Source organism: Lasioglossum baleicum, chromosome 10 (genome assembly GCF_051020765.1).
Source record: "Lasioglossum baleicum chromosome 10, iyLasBale1, whole genome shotgun sequence".
NCBI classification, from domain to species: Eukaryota; Metazoa; Arthropoda; class Insecta; order Hymenoptera; family Halictidae; genus Lasioglossum; species Lasioglossum baleicum.
The window spans coordinates 14,750,141-14,777,477 of NC_134938.1; the positions used below are offsets into that span (position 1 = coordinate 14,750,141).

Here is a 27,337-nt window from a genome sequence, read left to right on the forward strand (position 1 = left end):
GACACACCTTCTACAAATCATTATTTAAAATGTAATTCACACGTAAGTACCTTAGTGACTTTAATTTTGTACAGCGAAGCTTATCGTACGCGTATTTCTAGTGTACCGGTAAATTACCTATCGTAAGTGATCAAAAACACTTTTTCCTACACGATCAAAAAAATACTTAAAAAGGTATGTAGACAAAGTTGCTTTGTGTAAAATATTCGGTTGGCGAAAAAGTAATTTCGGTATTTTAAGGGTGAAATAAAACCCAATGTTTTTGTTCGATGTTCTTCTCTTCACAATTCCGCGCTTATAAAACTTCTGGTCGCGATTTCAGGTCATCCATCATTATTAAAGTTAATTGCTTGAATAAAAAAAATTGAGGTTTATTCACCTCAAAATACCGAAATTACTTTCATGCCTTTCTTGCTGTTTTACAAAGTAATTGAACAAGCGTTTTCATAGTCGTCATAACGTGATTGTTGTTTAAACTACCTTAAGTGCTATTTCCTTTTAGAATGGTTACTACTACTACTGCTACAACTACTGCTACCACTGCTGCTACTGGAAACACTGTCGGTAGAATCAGATTCACTGTCTGACGACGAGCTACTACTACTGCTATCGTTACTGCTGCTGGAACTGCTGCTTTCGGCACTAGAGTTCGTTTCACTCGAACTGCTAGATTCTTTCCTCATCTTTTTCTGTTGACGACTCTTCTTGATTTCTTTCTTCTGCTCTACACTGTAACATATTCGTTCGTGTTATTGTTTGTCATTTGTTTCCATTCAAGCAATGAACTTTAATCAACTAAATATTTTCCATTTTGTTCGATGATCTTCCGCCATCTTTCTGGTAGCTTCGTAATTCTGGTCCTTATCAGCAAAAGACTGATCTTTTTTACCGATAAGGACTAGAAGAATTATGAAGCTACCAGAGAGAGAGAGATGGCAAAAGATCATCGAACAAAATGGAAAATATTTTATTGATTAAGGGGGTAGACTCGTTTCCAGTCCTGTTTTTATGTTTACCTGGCAAAATTTGCATTATTCAGCAGCATGTAGCTGTCGCAGCTTTATGAAAGGAGCTACGTGCACAGAATGATGCAAATAACACCTCGTAAATGTAAAAACAGGACTTTTGAGGGCGATCGTGGCCTAGATCGATCTTTTATCTAGCACTTTTGACTACTGAAAAACCCCATTGCATGCATTATCTCTTAAAACGAGACATCTCGTGACCTATACGCAACATGTTAATGGACTTGACAATTTCCGAATGAATTACATGGTAGACTCTTCTCTTTGCTTCAAAGCCTTCTTCAATTGTGTTGTACGCGATGATCTGTGCAGATATTTCCTCTTCCCTTTACATTCGTAACTCCAATGTCCCATTTCCAAACATTTCTGACACCGCATTCCTTGAGGATACGGATTGCTGACGGAGAAATAGTAAAAGATACATACATCAATTATACATGCATTATTGTGTTTATAATATATAAATATATACATATCGGGTCGTTAAGTATGAAACTTGACAAATGTGTTTGAAACTTGTGTTTTATTTATCAAGTTTCGTGATACGCGTATAATATATAAATTTCATACTAACTTTTTTTTCAACATTTTCAAGCCGTTGGAACTCATCTTACACTGCTAATCATAAGTACTCCGAAATGTTTAATTCACCAGCTTCCGTTGTTGTCCGGAGATAATGTAAAGAACTGTTGAAGAAAGTTTGTTTACAGTGTTATAGGTTATATTGCGGCAACACAGATTAAATATAAAGCTCCGATACGCCATGCCACAATACCATAATACAATTGTTTATCAAGTATTTGTTATATGGAATATACACTATGCGATACTAAATAATTTTTAAAGTTTTCGTAAAACTATGTATAAAGCATATTATTATAAACTGAAAGAAACAATTTCTGATATATTTATTATTATAACATTATATTTGTACTATGTTATATAGTTATTCGCTTGATAAATAAGTAGCTGTATAAGTGGCTTTTTTACTAGAAAACGATTATTTACATACATATCTAACAGCCAATGACCGTTGCGAGCATATCAAGCATATACATATATATAGGGTGCACTGATAAATATGAAACGGCTATTTGACTTTTCGCTCGGAAACGTCTACTATTCGTAAAACGGCTATTTATCGTTTGATTATTGATTGAGAATTATGGAAATTAACAAAGAAAATGATTTACAGTTAACAGAAAACATTTGTAAGAACATAGAGTTGAAGGTTCATAAAAATCTTTTGAGTACATATCATGAACTATTGGAACAAAGGAAGACAGTATTAAAAGAAGAACAGACGAAAATGGTAAAAAGACAATAAGAATGATGAATTGTACAAGTTCGTGCCCGATTTGAAAATAAAATCGTAGTAATATTGTAATTAATCATTCTAATTGTAAAAAAGAATATGGTGACTAATACATAATTTTTTTTACTTCTATCAAATTTGTTATAGAATAATATAAATTGTACTGTATGGGCAGTGGAAGATCAATTTTGTAATGAAGTGTGGGACTTTTACTTGGAACATAATTTTAATGTTATCTTCAAACCGTATTCGAACACTAAAGAAATAATTGAATGTCATAATTGTAAATACAGTACTGTGCCGTACAATTATGTGAAATCGATTAACTCAATTGAGGAAGATAAAGTAACGGAATTGAAAAGTGAAATCGATAATATTAATAATGAAAGAACATCCATTCATAACGAAGATATCGAAGAAGACATAAAAAATGCTACGTACATCTTAGATAGTTTAAAATCATTTTCGGAAGAAATATTGAACCTTATAAGGTACTATGCGGTTTTAAAATTATTTGAAAAGACTGATCACTTCTATTTATAAAAATAATTTCTATTGTTTGGCCGTTTGTATGTTAACTTTTAGGATGGTAAACTTTTTAGGAAATTCGCCAAACATTTGCCACACAGTTACAAATAAAAAAGCAAAAGTAAATAAAGGATTTAAGAGAACAACAAATGGAGAGAATGCTATTGCAACATCTTCGAACAACTTTGCGAAAATTGATCCTCCTAAAAAGGTTGAAAATCCAAAATCGAAAACATATAAAGGATTTATGGGCGCCGAAAAGTATTTGAAGAATCGTCCTATCGGAAGAAATGGAGAGAATGCTATTGCAACATGTTCGAACAACTTTGCGAAAATTGATCCTCCTAAAAAGGTTGAAAATCAAAAATTAAAAGCATATAAAGGATTTAAGGGCGCCGAAAAATATTTGAAGAATCGCCCTAACGGAACAAATGAAGAGAATGTTGCAACATCTTCGAACAACTTTGCGAAAATGAATACTCCTAAAAAGGTTGAAAATAAATTTGATTAATTAATTATATTTATTTTGGTTAATGAATATTTTCGACGATTATTATATCTATTTTTCTAATTACAGCGTCCGCGTGTGATAAGCAATATACGACTCGGAAAATTTACTTTGAAAAAGCAAAGTATGGTTTCTTTGAAAGTGAAAAAGTAAGAAAATAAATTGAGGACACTGAATAAAGTACATATTGATAAAGCGGTAATACATGTTGTACATTAAGTTATAAATAGTTGTACGAAAGGTCAATTAAATCAAAGGTGAAAAAACGTTTATAGCGTATTTATTTATTTAGAAATATACAGCATTCTATATGATTAGTCATATACATGTTATTACAATAATATTATTATTCTGAAATTATATATATCATACTTAATAGACTATTCAACAAGATTATAATTTGAGAATAGCTATTTCTTTTTATTATACAAATTTTTAATCATTTCCCAATCATATAATAGTGTATTACTTATGTCTTTTTAAAACTGTTGAACAGTTTATCACAACAATTTGTATTGTAGCACTCCTTTTGGCAACATTTGCATGTATTCTGAAACTTATTTAACACCTTACGTATATAATAGAGACATACACAATTTAGTCTTAATAAAACGATTTAAATAATACCATATAGAACCAAAATTTTGTACATGTCTTTAACGATACGGATAAATGTTATAGAAACTCCATAAATTATATATACGACTACTAATACATACATACATATATATAACATACACTTATAGATATAAAGAAAAAGTAAACATCGAGTTGAACTTTACAAATTGACATTAATATTTCGGATCAGTAGTTAAATAATTATTTAATTATTGATACACATATACTGGGTGTTCATTTGAAAACTTTCCAGCCGAATATCTCGAAAAGTATGAAAGATATTAAAAAAGTGTAAAACACGTGTCCAAGGATTTCGAGGGGGAAAGGGCTTCCGCTCTACTTCTCTTTAAATATCTCCGAAACTAGTGCGCGGATCAAAAGAAGTATCCTACGAAAATTGCTGCTCTTTTTACGTACAATAAGATCCCATAATAAAAAATATAGGTTTCCATTTGAAAAAACAAAGTTGACCTTTAACTGACCTTGAAAACGCCACCCAAATAAAAACTGATACTGCCCCCCTCTTTCCCCCTCGAAATCCTTGGACACGTGTTTTACACTTTTTTAATATCTTTCATACTTTTCGAGATATTCGGCTGGAAAGTTTTCAAATGAACACCCTGTATATGTTAATTGTACACATATATATATATAAAATTCACTTGATTAAGAAAGAAAATTGAATACGAAATCTGGAAAAAATGTTCATTATGCGACGTTATTATCGACCTTTTATTATTTTATGGACAAATTGTAGAAGTTTGAAAGACAAAGTCTTATATAATGCGAATACATTTTACCATAATGATATATTCTAGAAACATAACTAGCATAGAAAAACTGTAAATAGACACATAATAAATTATACATTTACATATACATCGAATATGTAATTAGTAGAATAGACATATTATAACTTCTTAATTACAATGAAAATGTTTACTAAGTTCCATTTTACTTTTCAAATATTCCCGTGTACTTTCAATAGCATCGTTTTTCCGTTTGTTTTCTTTTTTCGCAGTTGAAATAGAATTTGGAGTAGCGCTAATTAAAAAGGTAAAATATATTTCTATATATATTTTTATATTTTATATATAATACATTTAATGTAATATCAATTAGAGTTACAATTATAATATAAGTAGAATTGTGTTAATTCTTTAACGTCTTATTGCACAGCCATTGCATAATAAAGAAATTATGAAAAAATATTTCTAATTCAGCTATTATGTTATAAATGGCAAAAATAGTATACTGGTACATTGTTTATCGAGTCGTACGTGTGCAAGAGCATGTTATACGTTCAAAAAAGAAATCAATATATCCTCACCTATAAATAAAATCCATTCATCGAAGTATTATAGGTGTGATACAGAGTATATATTATATAAACATGTATATGGTTGTAAAAAATAATAATTCAATTAAAATACACAAGCGCGCACACGCGTACACATAGATATAGATACACGATATGCACAGTTCAACGAAGTAAATAAAGTTAAACCATATATTATCTGAATCATTATGTATGGAACTTAGCAAAAAAAAAAGAAGAAAAATAGAGAAAACAATGTTACAAGAATACAATGCTAATACTATATAATTGTATGCTTAGTTTTGGCAGCTTTTTCAATGAATGAGAGCACATTAATAATTCAATTATAAATTTTCATTGCGTTAAACGTTAGAATGATAAACTTACTAATTCATTAAAAGAACACATATGCCATTTAATCTTTAACTACGTTATAGGAGTATACACTTAAATATATATAGTTTATAATTGCTACCGATTATTGCAACTTATGTAGCAAATGCAAAAGTAAAAATTACTGTTAAAATATAGTGTGCTGTTATCTTGTAATGTACTTTTTTTTTTCTTCGCGATACGTCAGCTTTTTTTTATAATTTTTTTTGTTTGAAGTGCTTTAATATAAAATCGTTTACGTTTAATCTTATAAATAACAAAAAATAATACATCATTCATTACAGTCTGCTAAATCATATAAGTAGCTATCTTTCGTATTTTGGAAGAGCAACATTCTCGAAAGTTTTCGCTATGCAAAAAATTTCCAACCAATAATAACATGTTGCACGGTGATTAACGACAAGCCCCGCAAAATTTGTTCACTCGTATGGCAATGAATATAGCAGTAACTAAATTCTAAATAGATCGATGCCGATTCTTAATTTTTACGCCTCCACGAACGAAACAAATTTTCTCTTACTTCTTCGCGATTTAATACAATTTTCAAGAATAATAATTACATGCCTAAGGATAGTATTTTCAGGTATCTGTGTATAATTGAAAACTTATGGGTTCCGCTACGAAATTTTATATGCTAGATTAATTTCAGAAATGATAAGATAATTGTTATGCAAAGTGTATATAACATATACTAATTGAAACGTATTACATCAACCATTATTACAGTTCATTGTATCATTAAATAACATACATACAAAGACCAAAAGAAACGAGTGGAGTATTTATATACTAATAAAAGTGTCGGTATATAATTTATATTATTACTGTATCTAAAATATCTTATTGTTAGAGGTGTGCGAGAACCCGTAAACGCGTCGGGTTCTCGCACATCTCTACTTATTATGATTTTATTCTTTTATAGTTTCTTTAGTTCATTGTGCAGATTTCCAAAGTCAGCACCAATTTCATAATATATCTGTACATATGTTTCTTGATTTTTATATTGAAAACGGTATATCTCTATTCATTTCATGAGAATACATATTTTCATATCGTTATATGTATATCGATAATATTCCATAGAATTTTTATTGATGTGAGATCATTACGGTGAGAATTTAAGTTAATAAATATTCGTATCAAATATCATCAGTTTCTGTATCACTCTTACTAAGAATCGACATCCAATTCATACAAAAGAGAGAGAACTTCCTAATTTTGTTACATAGATCGATAAGGACCTTGCATTTTCAGATACTGAATCACTATGGAAGGGCCGCCGACAACTATCTCAGCCGGGATTTGCGAGAGTGGACAATTTTCAATTGACATAATACTGAGATTTGTGCACAAAGCTAATTCGAACGGTAAGTTATGCAAGTTCGCGTTATCGTTTATGTACAGTGATTCTAAATTTTCCAACGTACCGATCTCCTCGGGTAAATAGTTCAGATTATTCTCACCTATGCTTAAGTATGTTAAATTTGTCAGATTACCGATCGCTCTTGGCAAAGTGGTCACCTGGTTACTTTGCAATACTAACGTCTGCAAGTCTCGTAGGAAACCGATCTCGTTCGGCAAAGAATCGATCCTATTCTCCTCGAGATCTAATACTCTGAGCTTGCGTAAGTTCGCTATGCTGGCAGGAATACGTTTCAACAAATTATTAGAAAGTATCAAGACTTCCAAACTCTGAAGGCATTGAATGTCGTCTGGAATCTTTGTTAGTTGATTCGTACCCAAGTTCAATTCGACCATTTTCACCCATGTACCGATATCTAAAGGCAGAGCGGTTAATTGGTTTTCCTTCATGTTCAACTTTGTCAAATTCTTCGCTCTCGAGAAGATTCCGTATGGTATTTTGTCGATCTTATTATGTTCCAGATTAATGGAATAAACGTTCGTAAATTGGGCTGGTCCTCCCGACGGATATGCGGTGAAGGCATTTCTGGACAGTGTGATCGACGTCAAATCGGAAAGACTGGACAGCAGCCCGTCGGGCAGTTGGCACACTTGGTTACCTTCGACGCTGAACTCGTCCATCAACTTACAGTTTGCCAACGATTTCGGTATGTTAGTTAATCTATTGTATCTAAGACCTAATCTCGTTAAAGAAACTAAATTCCCGATTGTATCCGGAATATCCAACAGCTCGTTGTGCTGCAGATCCAAAGTGGACAATTGGACGCAATTTCCGATCTCTTCGGGCAGGTGTTCCAAATGATTATGGGACACGTCAAATGTTATCAGATTAACCAACTTTCCAACACCTGCGGGAAGTTCTTTGATCTTGTTCTCCCTCAAGCTGAGCATCGTTAGATTCGTCAAGTTTCTAATATTGTTGCTGACATATTTGACACGATTAAAGCGCAAATACAGAGTGGTCAGGCTAGTCAATTTATAAACGACATCAGGTATTTCGTTCAGCTTGTTATGCCTGAGGTCTAGTACTCGCAACGACTTTAGATTTTCTAATGTACTCGGCAAACTGGTCAGCGAGTTCTCGCTCAAAGCCAGTGTCTCCAGATTTGCCAGGTAACCGATCTCCGGCGGTAATGTTGCCAGTTTGTTACCGTACAGATAGAATTCGACCAGCTGCGTCAGGTCTCGCACGGTGCTTGGTAGATGCGTGATGCTCGATTTACTCAAATCCAGCCGTTTCACGCACTCGTCCCTGCATCTAATGAATTCTTTCGCGACGTCTAAATCTGCTTGGATTGGTTTACCTTTTTTCGTGGTAGGTTTCGGTTTGTTGGACTCGGGGTGTTTGACAGTTACCGTTTTCTTGGTGTCGGGACCTGCTATGGACGCGGAGGACAGCTTTTTTTCTTTCATCTGCTCCTTGATATCCCGCAGAGCGGATACGTCCTCTGGCATGTCGGCTGTGCAGGTGGTTAAACCACAGCCTTCCAAATATTCAGGAATATCCTGTTCCTTCATGTAAAAGGTCGAAAGACCGTCCTCCAAATCCCTACGGTCCCTCTTCGCCTCGGACAAACACACCGTTGAAATGTTACCCACACCTGTCCAGTATTTGTTCGACTTTTTCATAACCTAACACCACTATCCAAGCTACGATTACTTCGCGAATATCTTCGCGTACTTATTCTACGACATCGTATACTGTTCTTTCTTTATTTTTTTTTATCAAATTTCGTACTTTACAAGTATTGACATATCGATGTTACACACTGCACGTAGCGCAAACGCGAATTAGTTGATGGGAGACTCGATGAACAATGATGAACAATGAACGTTCAACCACGGAATACGAAATTGGAAACTCTGCGATTTGATTCTCCCTGCAGAATATTGTATAACCAAGTATATACACGTTAATTATTGTATTACTATATATATTGACAGATTATTCAATCAATTATATTATGTATTATTATCTTATTCGTCAAATTACTGAATGACAACACAAATATCGGCTCGATTTTGGCCGGGCCCCTGTGCGCGCCAATGCGCGCATGCCACCTGCAGGGGCTCGAGCCCAGGGCCTGCAGGCCGGGCCGGTATTCGGTCCATTTGCAAAATTGCAAGGGTGCGGGATTCGCGTTCTCGTTTCGTGATAATACAAACACGGGGTTTTGTCAGTAGTCAAAAACGCCAGATAAAAGATCAATCTAGGCAAATCGCCCTCAAAAGTCTTATTTTTTTACTTTAACGACTTCTGCCACATTCATGCGACCCGCCTTGTATTCTGACACTGTCTGACACTGATGTCACTGATATAGCTCGAGCAAATGCTCGAATTTCGTATCTGGTCGAGTAACCATGTTTCATGACATAAACAGAGAAATGTCAATGAATGTCAACGTCAAGCACTATTTTGCTATTTACATAAAGAGTGTTGTAAGAGCGATCGTTGTAACAAAGATATAAATTGAATTATTTTCCAATTAATTATATGCAATGTCACTATGAAAGATTGTAAGCCTAACAAATTTCTTAGCGTATTTCTTTTTTACAATTAGTATAGTTGTGAAACACGACGTCGAGGTTAATGGAAGAAATAATTGGCACTCTTTGATAACAATTGAGTAAGTATTTACTTGTTATCATCTGTAACATAGCGCGAGAAGATTTCTTTATGCACAAATAAATAATTTTATGTTTTATAAAGAATGTATTTCTTCAGATTTTTATCAAATTTACAAACTGTCATCTCGTTTATACCATTTTTAAAAATATTGGTGTTTGTTATAGAGTTAGAAATGTGTCCAGCATTGTTAGAAAATGAGGAACGCTGTTTCGGTGGAATGACATTTTTTGCGCAAAGCCATCCGATCGAAGTATGCGGTAGCAACGGTTTACCTCTCACTCCAAATTCGATAACTATATATGGAAAATCACAGTTTTTGAAAACTATTCGCCATCCAAATTTATCAACTTACCTCGACATAATAAGGAGTAAACATGGTAATAATATTATATTTATTATTTCTACATTGTAATTAATCTTTTACAAAATCCTATGATTTATTTTATAGAAAGGATAGTTGTAGTGACAGAATACAACGGGGATCCGCTAAGCTGTAAGGAAAATTTAAATACAGACGATATTATGAGAATAGCGTTTCAATGCTTATCGGGCTTACAACATATGAATACATTAGGTTTAGTACATAGACATTTAAGTCCCGAGAATATACTTATTAATAAAAGTGGATACGTACAGTTGTATAATTATGGTTTATATTATATGACAGATTGTGGAAAACATGTTTCTTTTCCTTTAGGGTACATATGAATAATAGTTTTATCGGTTCAGATATACTTTATATTTAAATAGTATACGTCGAATGTAATTTTTCTTGTATATTTATAGTTACCCAAAGTACACGGCGCCCGAAGTATTTTTGAGTTCTGGCGTTAGTAGTTTGAAAGTGGATTCTTGGTCTTTGGGTATGATTATCGCAGAATTATTATTAAAGGGACCGATATGGCCAGGCGTGAAATTATCTCAATGTTTGAGGAAAGTTCTTAGTTTAATACACTGCGAAACTTCTGTATTCGAACGTCTGGCGAGAGAAAATAATTGCCACAACAATTATATGGTTGATATTTTTGTTAATACTTTATTACAATCTTTTACCAGCTTATAACATATTTCTCCTTTATTATCGCAGAAGGTACCCGACAAAGTGAAGGAGTTCATAGACTCTTGTCTTCAAATCCATCCCTCGAAACGTAAAATACCTGAGGAATTGTTAGAACTGCCAATATTTGAAGAGTTTTTAAGAAAAAACGAAAAAGAAACGCAAGACAATCTTTACAAGAATGTTATTGTACAAAAAATGGATGAATTGTATTATTTATGGCAATTGGCGGGTGGCGATATTACAGTGGAACTCAAAAAGCAAGGACTTATCAGATCGAGACCACCTATTTTATCTATTCCAAAGTACTTGCAAAACTTTTGCGAATATATGTATCTCGAATATTAGAAGAAAAACGAACGATGACTAATTAATTTTTGTTTCTAGTTTAGTTATACTTCTGGGTCAAATGTTTGGACACAGAGACACCGCTAGCTTACTCGATTTGCGCGTGGTCAAAGTTCCTCTTGATACGCTCAGACAACGCTTGTCTCATATTCCGTACATAGCAAATTATCCATGGTTAACGAACGAGTAAGTACAGTGAAATTAGTACTTGTCATTAGTTTTGATACAGTTGGTTTATTTTTTTACTTTGATCACAGAATGCGTGTTCAGTCTCAAGAAGATTTAACGGATGCTGCCTCTCAATTACCTTTAATTATAAGAGAGAGAGATACCGAATATCAATTCTATAGAATTATTTTGTATAACAGACTGCTTCAGGTATTTATGACATTTTTTGTATTTTAGAAAAACTTATTAGTAAAATCAATCTGTTATAGTAACAAATATTATGAGTCGTAATTTAGGTTTATCCAATTACTAGAGAAGCAATTATCGAGGAAGCGCATAAAGACATACCGCCGCCTGTTCGTGGAGCTGTTTGGGCAGCGTTGCTCGGTATCACCGGCGATATTCAGAAGCGTTACGATATGATTGATAAAGAAACGCCCACTCATACAGACAGACAGGTACTAATTTGCTTCGACATTATATTATGCTATTTACTACAACAGCGAAGGATATCGATATTCTCGTAGATAGAAGTAGACATACCACGATGTCATCAATACAGCGAATTGCTATCATCCGGGGCTGGTCACGAGAGATTGCAAAGATTATTAAAAGCATGGGTACGAAACAATCCCCATTATGTTTATTGGCAAGGATTAGACTCTTTAACAGCTCCGTTTCTATACCTTAATTTTAACAACGAAGGTAATAAATTTAATATACCATATTATACTCGATATATTACTTCTGTACTTAACACGTAACGCTTTTGTTATAGCTAGAGCATTCGAATGTCTATCCGCATTCATACCGAAATATCTTCATAAATTCTTTTTGAAAGATAATTCTGCCATCATACAAGAATACTTGGGAAAATTTTCGCAAATCATAGCTTTCCACGACCCTCAATTGGCTAATCATCTCAGATCGATTAACTTTGTACCAGAATTGTTTGCTATACCATGGTTTCTAACAATGTTTTCGCGTAAGTTATATACTATACTCGTGATTAGACAGAGGATTTTAAATACTTTCTTACAGACCAATTCGATCAAATATTTCTTTTAGATGTATTTCCGCTTCACAAAATACTACATTTGTGGGACAAACTTTTGTTAGGGGATTCTTCGTTCCCGCTCCTAGTCGGCCTGGCAATATTGAAACAGTTACGCGACTCCCTTTTAACTTCTGGCTTTAACGAATGCATTCTTTTATTTTCTGATCTCCCTGAAATAGACATAGAATTATGCGTTAAAGATTCTATGACAATGTATCAAAGCACACCAGCCAGCATCACTTACAGGAAACATCAGTTTAATCAACCTAAGGTATAAAGATTCATCTATTCACATAAAAATCCGCAGTTTCGTATTACTCGCTGTTTAAAGCTTAAATCATTGTATTACCTTCAAGGATGTGCATTGGTCAGAGCCTGAGCCAGGCACCGAAAGAATGCCAAGAATTTCTGTCGATGACTTGTTAAATTTGTTAGACAATAATCCCGAAAGGCTAATAATTGTTGATATACGCAATAATATACAGTAAGTGTAATGTTTGTTTAAAAAAAGTCTTGGTTAGAAAACGTTTTTGCGCATAGTCACTAGTCTATATTTTCGTAGATTCGAACGAGGTGCTGTGGCAGAGAGTATTAACATTCCATTTACAAGTGTACAACTCTCTCAAACTCAGATCGAGACTTTAGGACCGCAAGCTAAACCGATCGCAGAAAATAAGAACAGTATCGTTGTAATTATTGGACCCCTCGATCAAAATAATGCTTTGGTACATATCCGATCATAATATTATACAAGGCGTTTGCATTATTAATAGCCAGTGTTTTTACTGCTTCCTCTCGTTTTTTTTTTTCCTTACATTCATTATTTGTAAGAAAAACGCTGGCCAGTAATAGCGTGAACACGCTGTAGATTACATCGTAATTAATAAATTTCTTAAAGTTCGCAGATTTTCTCGTGAAGTGTGGAGTTATGGGGGTATGTTCCTTGCAAGGGGGAATTTATGCCTTGCGTACAAAGTCTCCAAACATTATAGTAGGTGCACGCTAAAAAACACATTACTTTGTAGAAGTTTAAGAAATTCTCACGACACCTAAAATTTATTGCAATTGTATACGACGCGTAAAATGTCCATAATTTGTACATAATCAAAATATTGATTTTCTATTCCGAAGAATTATCGGTTTTGATCTATTGTAAATAAGATATTCTAAGCACATGAAACATACTTTATCTTACAAAGAAATTGCAATTTTGTTATACTACGTAGTCGAAAAAGAGTTACGAGTGGCACGCTCCACATTGCCCCCAAGATTTGATAAACTTTGTGCCAATAAACAACAACACTCGCATTAAATTTTGATGCATTAGATGTGGTTTAATTAGTAATTTAATATAAAAATAAATATGCATGTTCCTATTGCTATAGCAAAACCTTGTTATTATTCTGTTAATTGTAGTTTTCAGTATTTTAAAACGTGTCTACATTATTATATCAATTACAAGATAGGGAGGCGCGGAAAAAAATTTGTTTAGGGAGGCATAGTAGCATAAAGGTTGGAAACCGCTGCTCTACAGTCTACAGTACCTGTATCTATCCTGACTGGTAGTCATAGAAACGAAATGAAAACATAAGAATGTATATATATACGCGTTCGGAGTTCGCACGACCATCGTCGTTGCAATTTTGTAAATATATCTTAATCGTTTCTTAAGTATGGAACATAATATTTCTCCGAATATCCAGAAGTGGATGAAAAAGTGTCTGAAAAAAGAGTTTGAAACGAAGATACAGAAAGGATTGGAAGAGGATATGGAATGTACCAATATTATCCAAGAAATCATACATTCGAGAGAAATGTCTGCTTTGCTAAGTTCCATGAGAGCTACGCTTGTCGAACAATCTGCTTCAAGATCATCGTCGACATTGTTTTCCGAATCACGGCCACAGTCATCTCTTTCTTATCTGAGCGATCAAACAAGCGAAGATTGGAATTCTCCACTGAACAACGATGAATACTATAATATTATTGTTGACAAAATCAGCAACGATAAGCCTACTCACGTCAGATTAGCCGCTTATGAAGTTTTATTAAAAAATTATCTGTCGAATGTAAATAACAATCCAGTATGGGGTTCGCTTAAAAAGGCACTGCTAGACAGCCTCGTGGATGAAAACAGACCGATTTTCGAAGCCAGTTTACAAGTCCATGCGAAACTGCTAACGTGTTTGCAATCGCACGATGTGTATAAAAATTTACTGGTTGCCTTTACCGCTCAATACGATTCTCAGAAAACATTCGAAGTATTACCTACTCTAGTTATTGGAATTAATTTTAAGTTCTTCCTGCACGAAAGAGTATTTCGTATAATACGCTTGATACTCCAATACCACGAAGAAAGACTGAAATCTGTACGAAATCCTGATAAATCGACGGAAGAGTTGGTGGAAGAATTTATGACGTTCCTTAGCACGCATGATTTCGGTAACGTAGTCCAATCTAAGACATTAAACATATTGAATATTATTTCTATATTGGACCCGTGCGCTAATTGGAGTAAAAAGTGGATTGTCAGTCTTGCTACCAGAAGATTGTTTCTAATGGCATTAGGCAAATCGCCGAGTATCATGCAAAATATAATGAGTCATGTGATGAAGGGATTGGAGGATCCTCCTCATTTTGTGTCGATTTCGATTTGCGACGAGCCAATGGAAGTAATCATTAATGGAAACACAATAGACACAGTAACTTATCTACATTGCCTATGCTTTGTGTCGCAACTTTGTACTTACGAGGGAGGCAGAAAACTTTTAGATGAAACTATTTTCGAAACGACATTTCGAATTACCGACTTTCTAACTGCTTCTCTGAAAGCTCTAAATAAATTATCTATCGATACATTAAATGGCGTGTACGACGTCTCTTGTTATGCTTTGCAAATTATTCTAGATCAGCCGACAATTTTGTACATTCACGAGTTTTATCATCTTGCGTTATGTCATTTGCCTTCGTTATCCGAAAATAATATAAAAATATGGCCGCATACGTTAAATATTATCTTACACATGCTGGACACAACAGATGGTTCGTTATTTCTTATCTCCGAATGCAAAGAGCACACGGTCAATTTTGAAAGTAATGTTTCCAAGTGTCCTGCTATGTATATCACGGTAATAGCATCGAATATGTTGAAACAACCTTTTTCTATAATGAACAATGAATATCTGCTCAAGTTGTTTAAAGTACTAGAAAAATTATTCGATGTATTCGACGCGTATGAAATTCTACAATATAAAATAGAAAAGGAGTTCTATCCTGCTGTGTCGCATTTTTACAGTAAGCTGGATACATCCTATTTCGAAAATGAAAATAAAGTTCAACAGATAAATAGGTATATAGCTGCTATTTTCTTTTTTAGATTTCAATTGTCAACGAGATACAATAGTATAAAACCATTTTATTTTTAGCGCTATCATATCATTATTACTGAAAATGGTATCTATACCGTTGGGATTGAAAGCGCTTATTCAAGAATCGTCAGTGTTCCACGAACTAATCGCAGGATGTATCGCACCCTTAAGAATGTCATGGACATCGATGGAAGTGGTCAATTTTGTGACGGTTGCTGCATTTTTCCATTTGGGATATAACACGCTTGCGAATCTTGCACCCCATATTTTGTCAACTTTACTTTCGGAAACTTGTCAAATATTGGAAGACATACATTATCTCGATGATCCGTGGGATCACAAAAGTATCCACACCTTTTTACATATACTCGCTTTCTTCTCTCTGAATTTCAAATGTAAGGATAATGGTGTAGGTGTGTCCGTTCATTTAGATTGAATATACACTCCTCAAAAGAATTCAGGGATCACTTGTGCGAATCCCAAAAATTGCTCCCATTTTACGTGATCATATCTCCGTCAATAATTGCCGTATCGATATCGTTAAACAATGGTTTGAAAGCCTGAAACCTCTAGTTTCAGATGCTCTGTTTCAAATTCTTGCTATTTTGGTTTTTTACAAAGTTATAGCGAGATGAGGACAACATTGACGGTTAACAAAAATTTTGTGCAACTTTTGAACATTACACGGGAGCAACAAATTTTTTTGATAAATCGCGTTAATATCATTTGGAAGGGCTATCTTTCCTGTGTAAATTGTGTGGTTGTTGAATATTGTGCGATTTTCTTTATTCGAGTTATTCAACATTGAAGTTAATACATATAGGCTTTTTAACTTTAACTGGCTCCAGAAAGCGAAAAAACTATCGTAGAAAGTTGTGCAAAAATGCAATAGAAAGAGCGTTTCTTTCTCTTCAAGCCACTCTTTTTGTTTTTTCAATTTCATGAACATTTCGATATACCAGGTGTTTCTGAAAATATGCTTAAAAAATGCACAATTTCCATTTTTCCTTTAACTCGCTATATCTCGGCGAGAAATGATCATAATACCATAATCCGAACGTCAGATTGAAGCAGAGATTCTGCCGATTTGATCGAGTACCCCCTGAACTCGCTGCGACAATTTTTTACCTACTGCAGCTGTATTTGAAGTTAGTGCTTCGCAGAAATTAGCGCGCCACGTACAGCGGCTGCCTGACATCTCTGAATACGCTGCGCCGGCTTACAGTGGACCAAACTCGATACAAAATTAAAGAACTTTCGATAGAAATGAGGTAGAGCGATGAATTTTTTTAAAAAATTAAAGCTGAAACTTTGCAGAATATGGGAAAAATAGAGAGATTATGGTACGAATGTTTTTTAACGTTGAGAAAATTCGTTAAACATGTAGAATTTCAAGAAAATGTGGTTTCTCCAGTACCACGCGCGGAAAAATATTTTTTTACATGCTATATATCATTTCCCGTAGATTTTTTCACGCTGATTTCAAGTTTTGAGACCAGATTTGAATTCAGCGTGAAAAAATCTACGGGAAATGATATATAGCATGTTAAAAAAAAAATTCATCGCTCTACCTCATTTTTATCGAAAGTTCTTTCATTTTTAATCGAGTTTGGTCCACATTTTCCACTGTGGGCCGGCACGGCGGTAGCGGATTCAGAGATGTCAGGCAGCCGTGTGCGTGGCGCGCTAATTTCTTAGAGTTTATGGGGTACTCAATCGAATCGGCAGAATCTCTGCTTCAATCTGACGTTCGGATTATGGTATTATGATCATTTCTCGCCGAGATATAGCGAGTTAAAGGAAAAATGGAAATTGTGCATTTTTTAAGCATATTTTCAGAAACACCTGGTATATCGAAATGTTCATGAAATTGAAAAAACAAAAAGAGTGGCTTGAAGAGAAAGAAACGCTCTTTCTATTGCATTTTTGCACAACTTTCTACGATAGTTTTTTCGCTTTCTGGAGCCAGTTAAAGTTAAAAAGCCTATATGTATTAACTTCAATGTTGAATAACTCGAATAAAGAAAATCGCACAATATTCAACAACCACACAATTTACACAGGAAAGATAGCCCTTCCAAATGATATTAACGCGATTTTTCAAAAAAATTTGTTGCTCCCCGTGTGATGTTCCAAAGTTGCACAAAATTTTTGTTAACCGTCAATGTTGTCCTCATCTCGCTATAACTTTGTAAAAAACCAAAATAGTAAGAATTTGAAACAGAGCATCTGAAACTAGAGGTTTCAGGCTTTCAAACCATTGTTTAACGATATCGATATGGCAATTTTTGACGGAGTTATGATCACGTAAAGTGGGACCAATTTTTCGGGTTCGCACAAGTGACCCCTGAATTCTTTTGAGTAGTGTATATTATAATAATGATTTAAATATTTAAATATGTGTGTATAGGTTTTTCAGCCTTTATGACCAATGTAAAAGATCTGTGCAGCAACGAAGAACAAAATTATCCGGTTAACTTGTTTGAACTTTTTAAAAATGCGATAAATCCGAGTTCTACTTATCATTATCTAGGACTGTTATCATTGTTGACTGTAATTTGGAATCTAAATATTCGGGTATATTTAATAGAGCTACTAAACTTTCAGGTATTAGTATGTAGAATGTATTTTGAAACAGAAAAAGATTATTCCTTTTACGTTCGTCAATAATATTAACGTTTTTAGAATATTTTATTAGAACTTCAAAACTCGAATTCAGAAGGACTTGAAAATACGGATACAGAAACAGGAATTGTCGATGAATATACTTTAATACGACACAAAATTATATCCAAAGCGAATTTTTTGAGACTCGAAGACGAGGAAGAACAAAGCAAATTGGAGGAATATGACGTATCGATATTACCAACTCCAAAATTGGATGTACACTATAGTTCCTCGGAATATGACGACAGTACAGAATTAGATTGTTTGCTTAAAGAAAATACACGTGGATTATTAGACAGTGATTGGATCGAAGAAGCTAGAGGTGCCTATAAATCGTCGTCGGACATGATAAAGGTGGTTCGATGGATTTCAAATTCGTATTCGAAATTTTATAACAAAAAATTAGAACTGAATGTGCTCCTCATTCTTGTAGAACACTACGTTAATACAATTGTTAGATCAGATGCACAAAGCGATTCCTACCGCGGAATGGGTAGAAAATTTCCAATGGCAAGAAAGCGACGCAGCGAATACTGATTTTTGGTTTGCAGAGGAGATACACGGGATCAACTTAGCTCTGTATTATGCAGAACAGAACGATATTTTAAAAAATACCGCCGAAATGAAAAAGAAATTACAAGAATTTATTAGCGAATGTTACGCATTTATACGGTACGAGAAACCAAAGAAATTTGATGGATTCGATTGGTTTCTAGCAACAGTATTTATTATTTGCGAAGGGGATGTAGAAAAGTATGTATTAATCATTTTACAAATCTGAATATTTTAATCAAGGTTGCTTACATGTTTCTGCACATCGTTCTGACCTAGTATAATTTTAAAAGAACGTCGAAAATCGATGATATTTGGACAGACGTTGATGGATAATTTTGTATCTGAGAAACCACCGTTTTTACAGTTGTTTCATACGAGACAGATCATACATTGACTTTATTTATTAATGATAATTAGTAAAAGAAGCTTGCGCGCTTTAAACGAATGCCTCAGCTGACCGCGAATATACCCCTTATTAACGAAATCCAGTAGCTCTATCGAAATACATTTGCGAGTAATCGCAAAAAATATTTCAAGAGCAATTTTGGAATTGCTAATATCAATAAAGAAAACAGGGAAACTCTAGCTAGTCGTGCATCATCATTGGCAGGTCTCAGATTGAAAACTTTGTCAGCATTATAATGACATTGCGCTTAGAACATTGTGAATCATCATCGACCTTTTCAGCTATTTTAAGATACTATATTTATGCGCGTGATAACTGATTGCAGATGTAAAGTGTTTGTCACGCAATTAATGAAATTCCCGGTAATTGTATTTTTGTGGCCAAATTTGGGAAAAGTCGTGGATAAAAATATTCAGGAGGAATGTACCACTCAATTCATATTTATGCAGCTTTTGGAATCTATCGTTAGTAATGAGCTTCCACACGTCAAGTTTGCGCTTAAGGTAATAATTAGACTTTTTATGCAAAATAAATCAATAAAATCCGCAGTCCAACGATACACAGAATTTCAGAATTTATGCTAGCATTGCTTGAACATGTAACCGACCATTTGATTAATTAATTTATTCTCTAAAGTAGAGTACCTCCGGTATTAGTTGGTCCTTGATGTGCAACTTAATGATTGCTCAGTGCTTTTGGGGTATAATTCCCTGGACTCAAATTCTACATTTTTTTGCTATTTGTATATTGCATTCACCCGATTATATGATATATTATTGTGCATCGCTCCTACATTATTGTCAAAACACGATAATGCAACACATGACAAGTGGAAAAATGTGGCCCGAACACATGGTACGTATAAACTCGTGCAACTATAAATATCGAAACGTGTATAAACAAATATAATTTCTTGTACCCAGGTTTTAGACGATTATCAATCTCATAATTACATCAGATTTATGGATACGTTAGATAAAAGATACGGAAACAAGATTTTACCGAAACTGTCAGTTAAAACTTTAATTCATTAGGTGAGACATGGATATGTAAATAGTTGACAGAACGAAATCAGTTCGCATTAGAAATTATTAAAAGTCTATTGTTACATATATCATTCGTATTACATATGTTTTCATGACATCGTTTTACAAAATACGCTCCGTTAAATGCTCTGTTTACATGTGCGTTATATGTACAATAACAATCAGCATTAAACTGTAATTCGGTAACTAATAAAAAATGGAAATGTCGCAATAAACGTATCCGAATGGCTATATAATTGCATTTTTCTATGGTTCCCTTTTGGAAATAGTTTGTACTTAATATGTGCAATATTTATACTGGTCGTACCTTTTAAATTCAGGAATAACATATCGGTTGTAGATCTTTTTATTCATAAAAATGATCCAAAATGAGTGGATAAATAACATTATATACATTAATGACACATTGTTGCCACGTACTCATCATCATTTTTGTGTCTACGGAATCAATTATCGTGTATAGCGAACAGTTTTGCTACTTCATTTAAATCATCGTATTTTGTACCCCTAGCAAGAACCTGTGCAACATACGTACAAAATTATATCTTGGTTCTTATAGTTTTTATATTCCGTAAAACTTATTTTTCTATTCACGCACCTGCCTAGCAACGGACATCCGGTTGAAAAGATTCCAAAGAACAATTCCGACCACAATGTCGTCCCTTAAATAAAAAATAACACCTTTCTCAAAATCATCGTGTTTCTTAGGTTTCTCCTCTGTCGTTAATTTGGAATCATCACATTCTGGTTTATCAACCTCGGTTGAACTCTCTTCTTGCTCGTTGGGTTTTTCCATTTGTGTCACTAATTCAGATTTTACAGAACTTTTTGCTGAATTCAATGTCTGAATGATAAAAATATAGACATAAAAATCTCGAGAACATAGAACAACTTCGAAATGAATGTTTCGCTTATTACTAAAGGTGTGCAAGAACCCGAAAAAATGTCGGTTACCCAATAGTCGGGAAGATATCGGGTCGGGAGTGTTGGGGTGAATCGAATTCCTGAAAATTTTCGGATTCTCGAAACCCATCCCGATAGCGAATCAATTTCTCGACTCGTCCCGACTTGACATTTTCGGGTTCTCGCACACGTCTGCTTGTTACCTTCTTCTGCAGAGACTGTACGGTTCCATTTGAATTCGAAACTGGTGTTGAGCTGTTCGAATCCGATGATTTTGCAAAAACTCCTACAGTTGGTAACGACGAATCTACAATGCCAACGGCCTCGTAACCAACTTCTGTTCCCAAGTCCGACCAAAACATTGACTGATGCAGATACGGCTTCCCTAGCGAAAAGAAAAATTGTCATATCTATATCCGTTTCTTCGAAAGAGTTTCTGCGATGCTGGAGACGTGATATATTTTACGAATTTCAACCTACTTGCACCAGTCATATTTTCTCCTGCTAATCTTCCCGAAACTACAGCGTGATCATGATGTTCCACTCTTCTTCGACCAAGTCTAATATCGTAGAAACAAGCAGCATCTCCGGCAACCCAAAGGTTGCTTCTTGCTTCCAACTCTGCGTTTACAAGAAATCCACCTATGTCAGGATCTGTTTCTAAATGCGAAACTTCTGCCAAACCAGTGTTTGGCTCAACACCTACCGCTACAATTACTTGATCGGCATCGATCTATCCGTTCAAATGAAAAAATACATAACATCAATGTTTGTCATGGTATACGTATACAGGGTGTTCACACCGTTACTAACATTCCCTTGCTTTCCATTGAAAAAATTGAAAAAAAGGTCATCTTCATTTCTAAAATAAATAGTGCAAACAAAAAGCAATTACATACGCCGTTACGTTGCTTGCAAAAACAGTATTACTTTTTCGCTAGCTAGTAACAGCGTGATCACCCTGCGCGTAATCGCAGTGCGATATTTAACAGCTTGAAAGCGAAACACATACAGTACGGTCTCCGGAAAGAATGAGCGACAATTTTCCATTCTTATAGGAATAATCTACAACTTCGGAACTAGAAATGCATCGAACACCTTCTACTATCGCTTTCTTTGTTGCCCATTCGCTTAAATATTGCGGTAATACTTGATCCATTATAAACTTCTCCTTATATATTTGATATACGGTTTTGTCTTGCGGCACTGTATAAAAACGTACAATCGTAAATATTCAATTATATTAAGCGATTATCCGATTAAAAGATCATAAACATACAATTACGAGCTAACGAGCAAGCGAGTTCTGACCCAAGAAATCCACCTCCAACTATTACTATATGTTTATGCTTAGCATTATGTACACTGTCTTCCAAGTCAAGAAAATCTTCTTTTGTTCTAAATGTTATAATTTTATCTTTAAGTTCATCCTCGATCGATTCAAAGACAGGAAGTTGCTTCGGTGTGGCACCTGAAAGAACATTGAAATTAAAAGTGTTCATCTGAAATGATTCTACCATCTCGCGCGACCAGACGAAGATAAAGACTGTTTCGTTGTTTTTAGTTTCAATCGCAGCAAAGTTACAGCTTGGCCAAGTCACTAAGACTTAGCATGTACTTTGTATGCGAAGGGAACGTATGCACATACTTACCAGTTGCGATAAGACATTTATCATATTTTACTTCGGAACCATCTTCGAGTGTCACGGTTTTATTTTGAACATCAATTTTTGTAACTTTCCAACCTGCGGCGACAGCTACACCGCCTTTATCAGATTGTACTAAATTGTTGACATTTGCGTAAAACTCGTTTGGTTCGTAAAATATACTGCAACGCAATAAATCAGCAGTAGAAGTCGGAAAATCGATGTTCAGATGCATAAATAATTATTGAGGAAATACCTTCGTTGCGTTCCGTTCCATTGGGTAAAAAGTAACTGCGAGCTCGCGTTCCTGTCCGTATTGTACCAAAGTTCTTTCGATAACGGCGGTCTCATGTAAGGAAAACCATTCTCTTCCATTACCACTAACACCTACAAAGCAATCGTTTAATTATTCAACTGTTCCGAAAGCATGAAATACCAGAGAAAGACCTCTATCGCGCACCTTAGCTTTAGGGTCTCTAGATTTAATTGATCTAAATGCAGAAAATGCAGCAGTTCCACCGCCTATTAAAAGGTAAGGTACTTCTTTGGGAATCGAAGAGGAATCGGGTGGTGATTTCACTTTTTCCAAGGATCTTCTATGTCTTCTTCCATCCTTCTTTTCTAAATATTTAGAATAACAAATGATTAATTACTATTCCCTGTGTTTCTTAATAGACGAAATAAACAAACTTAGCTCAACTTACTCGTACTTACATCCTTTCGAGATTCAGATTTCTTTGTGGAAGATAACGTAGAAGATATCTACAGAATAGAGACGTTGAAAGAAACGAAAAGAACAGAAATATGACTATAAAAACATTGTATCGTCCATGTCTAGAGAGAAAAGACTCCAGACGCGGATAATAGAAAGATGAATAAAATAAAATAATTATTAAATAACGCATAATGTTATACCGCGTATATTGTAACTCCTGCTATAAGTAAAGCTGCCAATATCTTCCAATAGGGTGGCGACGGTGGTTTATCTTGGCACTTCCCTGAATCCGGTGGTTTACCGCAAACTTCATAACAAGACGGTGGACAAGATGCATTAGGATAAGATTCGCAAGAAGGGACGTTTCTCTTTGGTTCTGAATACCTACTTTCGGGTACACATTCTTCAGGTTTTATAGTAGTGCCTGGAGACTTGTACGTTTTCTTATCACTAACATTGTTACTGTACCATAAATTATTATTGATAATTCCTAAAAAGTAATAAGACGTTTAAAATAACAATTATAACATTAAAACAGTATTATTAGAAATAGAATGATTATTAATTATATATACTTCCTTCGATGTACTACTACTTCAAAACTAACTGAATATAATCTTTGAATTAAATTATATAAATTTGTAATACAGATACATTTTAGATTCCCAGTACGTATTTAATATCGGTATAGAAATTTTGGGGTTACATCGCGTGGTGTACACTTCGAATCGGACACACCTCGCTGAACTTTCAAAAGATATTAATGAAAAATATCAGCTATACTTGTGTTCGCGTATATATTTGTAATAACATTCTGTCATTTAATAGAATCACGTTAGAGTAGTACAGGCAATTAATCGTAAATTGAGCGAACGATGTGTCTAAAGTTCCGAAAATTAAAGTATGGTTTTCGATTGAAGTACTAAAACGAAATACGTAGATATTTACCAAGATATTTGAAAGGGCCAAAATGACTAACGGGTGAATGTCTTGTAAGTTTTGGTAATCGTCCGACAATTCTGCCACAACTTAACATTTTTAACGAGCCAATTTTGGCCTTATGCAATATGGTGATGGCGCGTACGGCCGGCTCTGTTGACCATGCATACGACTGGAAGTCGCTGTACAGTTTTCTGGACACATACAATTGACACAAGACACTCCATTACCTAATTTCTTTTGTAATCGTGCTATAGTTTATCTACGAATCATTAATTTTCGACTACTTAATTAGAAATTTTTCGCACGACGTTAAAAAACGTAGAAATTTTTTAAAATCTGTACTAACAACACACATTGATAACGAATGACAGCTGCGCAAATTGGGCGCTAAAAATGGCGCAGATTCATTCCAATTCAAATTCTGGATACAATGATACACGTGCACGATCATCCAGTATATATATCAACAGAAATTTACCCTGCTTCAAATTATTCTAAAACGTGTTATTCAATTTTATAAATATAGGTTAGAGCACATTTAACAAACAGACAAATCAAAGAAAATATTTCTAAATAGAGTTTTCTATAAAATCTTGTTCGTAGAATGCATCAAAATAAAGAGGTACATCTATGGATATTTTGAAATAGAAAGCTCTAACAAGTTTTTAGTGCAGTAAACGAAAATGAATATTTTATCTTGAGTACGAGTGTTTAACATCGTGCACTTACTGAATATATATCTGTTATATCAAATCATATTTTTAAAGTTAACATAGTTGGACAATTTTGCTGGAATTTAAGAAATTGTAAACCTATATGTACGAGAGAGAGACTAATATGTAATCACATTATGTTAAATCTTCTACTTCGTATGTTTTTTGTTGAACAAAGAACATTCGAACATATATATGCGCGTATACACAACATCGAATATATGTATTGCGGTTCCTATATATTTATACATATAAGATTCGACAAGCCCGCCAAGGTGGACAACAATGAGTCACAACACAACACCTTTCATGGGAGACAATGTCACTCTGGTCACGTACAGTCACGTATGCCGTATTCCTTGAAATCTGTCTTTATTAGTTTAAAACATATTGCTATCGTCGCTTATAGAATTCTAGTATATTTCAAAATGAATCAACGGTATATTTTGTAATTTTACGGATTTTATTATAGAGGACACTACTGTTTCAGGGTACAGTGTAAATATATATATACAGGGTGTCCCAAAATTCGTGAAAATCCCGAAAGGGGGTGGTTCCTGAGACCATTCTAAGAGACATTTTCCTTTGCACCAATGTCAACTGCGGCTTTGTTTAGGAGTTATTAACGAAAAACACGGACCAATCAGAGCGCGCCCTGGCCCGGCGCGCCACGCCGCGCCGGCAAGCGAGTGTCGGTGGTACGCCGCGACATCGCAACGAACAAGAGTTTCTCGATAATGTGAACCCTCTCCGATTTCGATGCGCTTTGGATACGTTGTCAAGACCATGATTCTGAACAACATTTCTCTTTAGACTTTTTGGCAATCGGCTTTAGTTTACGAGATAATCGTAAAAAAAGAGAAGAAGCAGAAACTGATTGAATTAAAAACTCACGTATTCAGCCGTAAATCCATTTGCTGCTTCGAAATGTGTGTCACTGGGTCACTCGGTGACGAACTGCACAGATGTCTTCAGGTACACGGCAGTACCGAAAGCCAAGGGACGTACGGCCAGGTCGACGAGCTGCACAGCCGGTGGTAGAAGGCCTAAGGGATGCGCGGTCAAGTCGACGATCCAGAATTTAACTTTCACTTTCGAATCGATAAATAATTCGTATGTTTATTTTACACAGATGCCTTGAAATTTTTCCACACTCACAAGCACTGTTCACATTTGTCAACACATAGTTATGCACTAATAATAATTGCCATATCCCTTGTACTGCTGCACAAATCACAACAATCAGGTAATGCAATCGCTAGACTGCGGATTTCATACATTTGTAGCAAATATGAGTAGGTGCATTTTAATACAGTAGAGAGATTAAAATAATTTCAAAGCACCATAGTATTATTTTCAACTTCTTAAAATGATCACAGTAAGAATCAAATATCTGTCTGGCTCCCCTGTCCCTTGTAATAGCGGCAGCCAAAATTCATTTTGCATAAAGATTCGCAGTCTAGTGATTAGTTTAAATATCACTATCAAAAACACAGCTAATAGCAACCGTTAGCTTTGAATTGACAAGTCTTTGGAGATGTTCTCTCTACCGCGGCTCGAACGACACTGATTTTCCTCAAGATTTTTCTAAAGAATTTAGGAAGGGCATTTAGAGTGTCGAAATTCGAAATGCACGCTGTAGCACGAGAACGACGGGACGGTTAGACGAAAAACAGAATGCGAGAAGGACCGCTGTAAGCTTTGTGGCAAACACATGTTTAGTTTTTCCTGCAGGTTGGTACGTAGAGTCGATGGGTAACTGTTCGAAAACGTCATCCGTCCTTTTACCCAGCAAGGGGTAAAAATGTCAGGTCAGCGTAGCATCCCTATTGTCCTATACCTTCCTTAAGAAACTTTCTAAAAGAAGGACAGACGACGTTTTCGAACGGTTACCCATCGACTCTGCGTACCAATCTACAGGAAAACCTAAACATGTGATTGCCATAAGTCTTAAAGCGGTCCTTCTCGTATCCTGTTTTTCGTCCAACCG

The 27,337-nt window shown here is 34.8% G+C and overlaps 6 protein-coding genes across 10 annotated transcripts; 3 read left to right on the forward strand and 3 right to left on the reverse strand.

The window, feature by feature from the left end:
- Positions 1 to 72: 72 nt before the first annotated feature.
- Positions 73 to 2,158, reverse strand: LOC143212705 (uncharacterized). Of its 2 annotated transcripts, XM_076431759.1 has the most exons (4): positions 2,038 to 2,158; positions 1,600 to 1,711; positions 1,273 to 1,422; positions 73 to 729 (listed from the first exon to the last, which is right to left on the reverse strand). In XM_076431759.1, the coding sequence occupies exons 2-4, from the start codon at positions 1,632 to 1,634 to the stop codon at positions 489 to 491; spliced, it is 426 nt and encodes a 141-aa protein (XP_076287874.1). In that variant the 5' UTR covers positions 1,635 to 1,711; positions 2,038 to 2,158; the 3' UTR covers positions 73 to 488. The 2 variants fall into 2 exon arrangements, with proteins under 2 accessions (XP_076287874.1, XP_076287873.1); XM_076431758.1 differs by lacking the exon at positions 2,038 to 2,158 and having other exon boundaries at positions 1,600 to 1,995.
- Positions 1,200 to 3,672, forward strand: LOC143212693 (uncharacterized). Its single transcript, XM_076431734.1, has 4 exons — positions 1,200 to 2,337; positions 2,488 to 2,831; positions 2,926 to 3,358; positions 3,446 to 3,672. Exons 1-4 carry the CDS (start codon positions 2,191 to 2,193, stop codon positions 3,527 to 3,529), a joined length of 1,008 nt encoding a protein of 335 aa, XP_076287849.1. The 5' UTR covers positions 1,200 to 2,190; the 3' UTR covers positions 3,530 to 3,672.
- On the reverse strand, positions 3,641 to 8,964 carry LOC143212681 (leucine-rich repeat protein soc-2 homolog). Its single transcript, XM_076431699.1, has one exon. It carries the CDS (start codon positions 8,754 to 8,756, stop codon positions 6,927 to 6,929), a length of 1,830 nt encoding a protein of 609 aa, XP_076287814.1. The 5' UTR covers positions 8,757 to 8,964; the 3' UTR covers positions 3,641 to 6,926.
- Positions 8,965 to 9,488: 524 nt separating this feature from the next.
- LOC143212676 (TBC domain-containing protein kinase-like protein) lies at positions 9,489 to 13,785 on the forward strand. The gene is made up of 14 exons (XM_076431681.1): positions 9,489 to 9,754; positions 9,921 to 10,133; positions 10,205 to 10,454; positions 10,543 to 10,771; positions 10,844 to 11,118; positions 11,201 to 11,347; positions 11,419 to 11,539; positions 11,626 to 11,787; positions 11,857 to 12,034; positions 12,108 to 12,314; positions 12,398 to 12,657; positions 12,743 to 12,870; positions 12,949 to 13,111; positions 13,285 to 13,785. Exons 2-14 carry the CDS (start codon positions 9,929 to 9,931, stop codon positions 13,390 to 13,392), a joined length of 2,433 nt encoding a protein of 810 aa, XP_076287796.1. The 5' UTR covers positions 9,489 to 9,754; positions 9,921 to 9,928; the 3' UTR covers positions 13,393 to 13,785.
- Positions 13,786 to 13,972: 187 nt separating this feature from the next.
- LOC143212673 (protein broad-minded) lies at positions 13,973 to 20,918 on the forward strand. 2 transcript variants are annotated; one of them, XM_076431674.1, is made up of 8 exons: positions 13,973 to 15,735; positions 15,812 to 16,149; positions 18,165 to 18,361; positions 18,440 to 18,775; positions 18,855 to 19,174; positions 19,708 to 19,885; positions 20,022 to 20,237; positions 20,306 to 20,918. In XM_076431674.1, exons 1-8 carry the CDS (start codon positions 14,060 to 14,062, stop codon positions 20,414 to 20,416), a joined length of 3,372 nt encoding a protein of 1,123 aa, XP_076287789.1. In that variant the 5' UTR covers positions 13,973 to 14,059; the 3' UTR covers positions 20,417 to 20,918. The 2 variants fall into 2 exon arrangements, with proteins under 2 accessions (XP_076287789.1, XP_076287790.1); XM_076431675.1 differs by lacking the exon at positions 20,306 to 20,918 and having other exon boundaries at positions 20,019 to 20,151.
- On the reverse strand, positions 20,759 to 26,276 carry Aif (Apoptosis inducing factor). 3 transcript variants are annotated; one of them, XM_076431686.1, is made up of 14 exons: positions 25,501 to 25,553; positions 24,641 to 24,825; positions 24,081 to 24,182; positions 23,893 to 23,999; positions 23,682 to 23,739; positions 23,438 to 23,598; positions 23,234 to 23,364; positions 22,984 to 23,159; positions 22,611 to 22,802; positions 22,344 to 22,537; positions 21,812 to 22,064; positions 21,535 to 21,716; positions 21,027 to 21,272; positions 20,759 to 20,946 (listed from the first exon to the last, which is right to left on the reverse strand). In XM_076431686.1, exons 1-14 carry the CDS (start codon positions 25,536 to 25,538, stop codon positions 20,875 to 20,877), a joined length of 2,097 nt encoding a protein of 698 aa, XP_076287801.1. In that variant the 5' UTR covers positions 25,539 to 25,553; the 3' UTR covers positions 20,759 to 20,874. The 3 variants fall into 3 exon arrangements, with proteins under 3 accessions (XP_076287801.1, XP_076287799.1, XP_076287798.1); XM_076431684.1 differs by lacking the exon at positions 25,501 to 25,553 and adding an exon at positions 26,242 to 26,276 and having other exon boundaries at positions 23,893 to 24,182; XM_076431683.1 differs by having other exon boundaries at positions 23,893 to 24,182.
- Positions 26,277 to 27,337: the final 1,061 nt, after the last annotated feature.

What these genes read in the sequence shown, in the direction of transcription:
- LOC143212693 (XM_076431734.1), top strand. Translation starts at nt 2,191, where the DNA reads ATGGAAATTAACAAAGAAAATGATTTACAGTTAACAGAAAACATTTGT. An exon ending in GAAATATTGAACCTTATAAG is followed by an intron (nt 2,832 to 2,925) that starts GTACTATGCGGT and finishes GTTAACTTTTAG; the next exon opens with GATGGTAAACTTTTTAGGAA. An exon ending in AAATGAATACTCCTAAAAAG is followed by an intron (nt 3,359 to 3,445) that starts GTTGAAAATAAA and finishes TTCTAATTACAG; the next exon opens with CGTCCGCGTGTGATAAGCAA.
- LOC143212705 (XM_076431759.1), bottom strand. Translation starts at nt 1,634, where the DNA reads ATGAGTTCCAACGGCTTGAAAATGTTGAAAAAAAA. An exon ending in TTGAAAATGTTGAAAAAAAA is followed by an intron (nt 1,423 to 1,599) that starts GTTAGTATGAAA and finishes TTTCTCCGTCAG; the next exon opens with CAATCCGTATCCTCAAGGAA. An exon ending in CAAAGAGAAGAGTCTACCAT is followed by an intron (nt 730 to 1,272) that starts GTAATTCATTCG and finishes AATATGTTACAG; the next exon opens with TGTAGAGCAGAAGAAAGAAA.
- Aif (XM_076431683.1), bottom strand. Translation starts at nt 25,538, where the DNA reads ATGTTCGAATGTTCTTTGTTCAACAAAAAACATACGAA. An exon ending in TGGAACGGAACGCAACGAAG is followed by an intron (nt 23,160 to 23,233) that starts GTATTTCCTCAA and finishes ATTGCGTTGCAG; the next exon opens with TATATTTTACGAACCAAACG. An exon ending in TTCTTTCCGGAGACCGTACT is followed by an intron (nt 22,065 to 22,343) that starts GTATGTGTTTCG and finishes TTGAACGGATAG; the next exon opens with ATCGATGCCGATCAAGTAAT.
- LOC143212681 (XM_076431699.1), bottom strand. Translation starts at nt 8,756, where the DNA reads ATGAAAAAGTCGAACAAATACTGGACAGGTGTGGGTAACATTTCAACG.
- LOC143212673 (XM_076431674.1), top strand. Translation starts at nt 14,060, where the DNA reads ATGGAACATAATATTTCTCCGAATATCCAGAAGTGGATGAAAAAGTGT. An exon ending in CTTCTCTCTGAATTTCAAAT is followed by an intron (nt 16,150 to 18,164) that starts GTAAGGATAATG and finishes ATGTGTGTATAG; the next exon opens with GTTTTTCAGCCTTTATGACC. An exon ending in TGCGAAGGGGATGTAGAAAA is followed by an intron (nt 19,175 to 19,707) that starts GTATGTATTAAT and finishes AACTGATTGCAG; the next exon opens with ATGTAAAGTGTTTGTCACGC.
- LOC143212676 (XM_076431681.1), top strand. Translation starts at nt 9,929, where the DNA reads ATGTGTCCAGCATTGTTAGAAAATGAGGAACGCTGTTTCGGTGGAATG. An exon ending in ATTGCCACAACAATTATATG is followed by an intron (nt 10,772 to 10,843) that starts GTTGATATTTTT and finishes TTATTATCGCAG; the next exon opens with AAGGTACCCGACAAAGTGAA. An exon ending in CCTTAATTTTAACAACGAAG is followed by an intron (nt 12,035 to 12,107) that starts GTAATAAATTTA and finishes CTTTTGTTATAG; the next exon opens with CTAGAGCATTCGAATGTCTA.